Source organism: Cryptomeria japonica, chromosome 3 (genome assembly GCF_030272615.1).
Source record: "Cryptomeria japonica chromosome 3, Sugi_1.0, whole genome shotgun sequence".
Classification (NCBI taxonomy): domain Eukaryota; kingdom Viridiplantae; phylum Streptophyta; class Pinopsida; order Cupressales; family Cupressaceae; genus Cryptomeria; species Cryptomeria japonica.
Window position 1 is genome coordinate 12464689 of NC_081407.1, and position 5542 is coordinate 12470230.

A 5542-nucleotide genomic window follows, 5' to 3' on the forward strand; every position below is an offset into this window, starting at 1 on the left:
GGGTTTTTGATTTTATTGTGTGCCATGTTTTCATAGACTAACAAACACCTCAATTGGTGCACTAAAATTGAATCATTGTCTTTTGTGTCTTGAGCAATAGGATCTTTTTGTTTAATCTTTAGAGGGCCTGTCTCCCTGTGTGGTCATTAGGACTACTAGTGAGGAGAGAACGACCCAAGTGGTAGCAAAAGAAAAGCCATCTTCTTCCAAACCACTATAAATAATTGTATTCATGGTGAAAGCTATGAATAATGTGTGTTGATTAGTTCATACCGACACTATGTCTCCCCATAAACCCGTTTGATCAAATTTATTTGATCATTTGTAGGGCGTAACCCCTACCGGCTGGGAGCCTTCTGTATATACAGAGCTGAAAGTGCCGCATGTGTGGCCACATGAGCGAATGCCCTTACTAGCACCTTTTTGTTTTAGAAGCCAAAATCCTTCTAGTTGTTGGGGCAGGAGGTCGGACCTCTGGTAGTGGCCCACACACATATGGTTCTTAGTAGAGATACAAAGTTCGCCACGAGGATTTTTCGTGGGGACTAATGCTTCGTTGCCCCAAGAAGTGAGTGCTGAGGGTGGAGCCAATGGGATCAAGCATCTAAGTATCCGCTCTGAATAGCATAGCCTCAAGGGAAACTCCATGTGGGATCAACAACTATTGTCTTGGCCAGCCATAAGAATTGTGCTTGACTTATTTTGAACAATCAAACATTCAAGACCAAACATCAAAACATTGTGTCTTTTGTGTCTTCAAGTGTATGCAAAACAATTTTACATCAAACAACACACTTGCAAACATTGAGTCTTCATCAACCTTGTGTCCTCTTGTCATGAAAAAAAAAAGTCAAACATTCAGATTTGGTCACAACAAAGCAACTTCACAGATTGGAAAAAATTGCACAAATTTTGCAGCAATGCGTCTGTGTCTGACAGAACCACATCTATGTCATATAACCGCATCTGTGAAGGGCAAAAACGTGTCTATGTTTTTGAGTAACTTTGCAATTAAAAAATCTCAAAAATGCATCTGTGTCTGTCAGAACCGTGTCTTTGTCATTTAAGCGTGTCTGTGAAATATACAGGCACGTCTGTGTTCAGGATTGAAAACTTTCATAATTTAGCAAACAAGAACAGTCAATTTTGGACTTATTGAGCTTCCTAGGTTATCTCTTCAAGTTTTCATCTAGCATTCAACCTGTCTTTGGGTCTCACAAAATCCATTATTGCTTTACACCTTACATTACATTCACATTTGTCTAAACTTGAGTCAAAAGGTTACTTGCTTGTCCTCATCATACTTTGTCAACACACTACATACAACAACATTTTGCTAAGTGGTCCCTCATCAAGGTCTATCACCTTTGGGTCTCATTTGGTCTTACTTAGAGTCAAGTTCAACTTACCTCATCAAGAGAAACTATCATCTCTTTGGAAGCCACACCTACTCTACTACATACATACTTGGTCTTACACTTTGGGCATTGCAAGTAAACTTCAGATTCATTTACATTCCATCCAACTCTTGGTCTTCCATACTCTTTCCATTTTCATCTAGTCTCAAACATCTTGGTCAAAACCTAGTTCATGGTTGAAACTCGTTTCCAAAAATCTAGGAGAGAAGCTAAAGAGGCTCAAGAGTCCATAAACATGAGTTCTTATGAGTATGACAATGATATCTTTTTCAATTCTAATCATACTACATTACCTGACATGGATGCCTATAGGAACATTCCAAATGTTGACCACATGGACACTACAAACAACAATGATACACACAATGACAATATGGATAAAATTTTAGTACATTCAGAAGAGGTGGAAGACACCATTATGGATCCCCATTTCAATCGATTGGTTGAGGAAATAATGAGGAGAGATAGACAATATTTCTTACAAGTGATGGCACAAAGTGGAGCCAAGATCCCTCATGATTTTGATATGTCTCAAATAATGGAAACTCGACCTTTGCAACAAACTCACTCCAACATGGATCAAAGGAGGCCTAATAGTGGAGGCAATAGAGGACCACATCTTGTGCCTGAATCACCATCATCTTTGTTTCAAAAACTAAAGGTCCCATACACAAATGGTCAAGCATATGATACTCATCTTCACAGACCATTATGGAAGTCTTATGCAGAAAAATACACTCAAGCACAAGCTAATGCTAAAGACCTACCACCAAAGCAATTGGATATTCAAAGGCATGCTCAAAATTTGGACACAAGGAAACCTCGCATCAAATTTGGGGGCAACACAATAGAACATGACATGCCTGTAGAGTATGGTATACATGGACAAAGCAGATATTCCATTCCTCAACATGACTCTATACCAAGTGGTCCATATACACAACATCATTATAGACCTCCTCCATATGAACATGTGTATGATCAATATCATCCATATATGCAACATGCTCCTCCTCCACACATTGGTTCAGGCATGGGGTATGGTCCAAGAAGTCAGTCTCCACCTAAGAACAATTTGGAACAGCAAATCAAGGACTTACAAAAGAAAATGGAGGACATAAATACACCGAAGCCAACTTACACAATGAGAGACATATGTCCTTATCCATTTTACAAGAGCATTCCAATGCCTCCTTTTCCTACACACTTTGTGATGCCCAAGTTTGATAAGTATAGAGGAAAAGAGGATCCTAAGGCACACATAAGAAAGTTTTTCACAACTTGCATTGATGTAGCAGCAGAAGAGACATATTTGATGAGAATATTCCCACAAAGCTTAGGTGATCAAGCTATGGAATGGTTCTCCGAACTTCCACCTAGTATTAAGTCATGGGGTGACTTAGCAGAGGCATTTATTCAACATTTCTCCTTCAACATGGAGACAGACATATCAGTCACTACTTTGTGTAACGCCAAGCAAAAAGATGGAGAGTCTTTTTAATCATTTTTACAAAGATGGAGGAATTTAGCCAGTAGATGCTCTTGTGAAATTCCACATAAACAAATGGTAGAGATGTTCACCTAGAATGTTAACAAAGACATTGGTTATGACCTAAGAAAAGCTTGTTTGTCCACTTTCAAGGAAAAAGGCTTAGCAACAAAGACGGTCCTAATTGAACAAGGAGTCATTAAGATATTCAAGGAAAACAAAGATGACTTTAAAGGAAAAGATAAGCCAAGATTTTGGAACAAAAACAAGAACACAATCAATGATGATGTTGTTGATGCCAATACAGTATGACCCAAAATCATTTTTTCCAGATCAAGCTCTACAAACAATCAAGTGAATACTCTCCAGATCACAAAGGAAGTACACTCCATTGGGAGAACCACTTGAGTTAGTTTTCAAAAAGCTAGTGGCAAACAAAATCATAACAATTCCAGATTTGCCTCCATATGAACCAAAGGTTAAACCAAATTGGTGGAATGACGATGAATATTGTGAATTTCATAAAAGCAAAGGACACAAGATAGGAAATTGCCATCGACTGAAGAACATCATACAAGATCTTATTGATAGAGGTGACATTGAGATTGAGGGACACTCATCCAATCAAGAACATGAGATGTTTAAGGAACCATTCCCAAAACATGACAAGGGAAAAGTTGCAGCCACAGATGACCAGACCAACTATACTAGAGTATCTTATAACTATGATTCAACTATTAATCACATCTCGATGGACAATTATGTCTCTACCATTATCATCAAGGACAAAATGCTTGAGAATTCTACCCAAAGACCCAAAATTGTCCTGAAAGGCATTGGATCTTCTTCCGAACCTACCTCTGAATGTCATGTTACAAACCGTCGAGGTAAATTCACTTTGCAAGGTGTGAACAACCAAAAACATCGCTTCCTCATCAACCAAGCCTAAGTATGACCTTGTAGAACAGTTAGGGAAGACACCCGCACTCATCTCCATCCTTGAGCTCTTACGCATATCCCCCGCACATAAAGCTATTCTTGACAAAATATTGAGAGACATAGCTGTCCCTACTAATCTAAATGTGGACCAGTTTCAAGCCATGGTGGGATACATTTCCGTTCCACACTCCCTTACATTCACAGAAGTTGATGATGCCTTCATAAGTCAACCACATAATGCACCATTACACATTGAAGCCTTCATACACAAACATCGAATAAAATGAGTCCTGATAGATGGAGGAGCAGGTCTGAACATTTGTACATTGAGCACTATTAAACAATTGGGATATTTTGATAAAGTTGTGAATTCTACAAACAAAATTACCATCAAGGCATATGATGATGAAGAGCGTTCATCCAAAGGCACAGTCACCTTACCTCTCAGAGTTGGGCTAGTTATAAAGGATGTGGTTTGTCAAGTCCTAGACCTAGATGTCACATATAATATATTACTAGGACATCCTTGGATTCATGAAATGAGGGCAGTCCCATCTACATATCACTAATGCATCAAGTTTCCTCACAATGGAGTTGAAATAATAGTTAATAGAGATTTTAATCCATTCATATACTGCAATAACTTGAGACTGAAAACTGAAACGATCATCCCAAGTAATAGGGAAGTTGTTCCTTCTTCTGCATACATTGATCCAGAGTCATTAAAACCTTCGACATCAAAACAAGGTGAGCTTAAAGGGAAATTCCAGGACAAGGGCATGGGTGAATACACTTTGAATCAAACCATGTACTTACAACAAGTCATTAATTCACCAAAAGAATATGGACGGCCACATCCTACTAAGCAAGTATCTATCATTACACTTAAATGGGATCCTACAATCTTCCAAAAATGGGGAGAAGTGGAAGAAGTAGACTTATACAAAATACTTTACAGAAACCCTGAAAATGATAAACAAGATCATATCAGCATACAATGTGAAAAGTATGGTAAAGGGTTCAAGATTCTGCAAAAAATTGGGTATGATGGAAAAAGTCCTCTAGGATTAAGAAAAGAAGGCATCATTGAACCTTTACAACCTGAATTGACATTCAAAAAGGAACGCATCAAAGAAATTGGTTTCATGACTTCCAAGGTTCATACTCAAAAGATAGAAGAAGCATTACAAATCAAAGCTGCCAAAATTCAACAAGAGAACCGCTATTTCACAGACTCCAATGAATGGGAATGGGGTTCAGACAAATCCTCCAGTGACTACGAGCTCACCGAGACATTCAGAGAGCCAAATGAACCCACGGAAGAAGAGGAATTTTATAAAAAATTCAGAGTTGGTCAAGAAACAACCCCGGAGGATCCCATACAGTCCTTGCCTCTAAGTCCTAGGTTGAAATCACATAGAATGAGAACACCTGTCCCAGAATGTGCTATAGTGATGATAATTTGGATTCGTTCACAATCAAGACTGATGAGGAGAGTGCCAACGATGACCTCGATAACTACCTCGACATACCTGAATATAACTGCATCTTCACTCTTAACCCCGCTAACTTCGAAGACATCAAAGGCCTTCCCCTTGTTCACCACCAACTCATTGACTGGGACCATGAAGGACCTGCATAGTTTGACACATTCCAAAATGATGAAGCTTTTATTGACTATCTTGGCATACGAGAT

General features: G+C 38.7%; 1 protein-coding gene across 1 annotated transcript in view; it reads right to left on the reverse strand.

Moving 5' to 3' along the window:
- Window positions 1-947: 947 nt before the first annotated feature.
- Window positions 948-5542, reverse strand: part of LOC131873924 (pentatricopeptide repeat-containing protein At3g12770-like) — a 24562-nt gene continuing 19967 nt past the window's right edge. Inside the window, exon 4 of the mRNA XM_059217101.1 lies at window positions 948-1094. Within this exon, the coding sequence (XP_059073084.1) occupies window positions 948-1094 (147 nt within the window). The remainder of the gene's footprint in view (window positions 1095-5542) is intronic.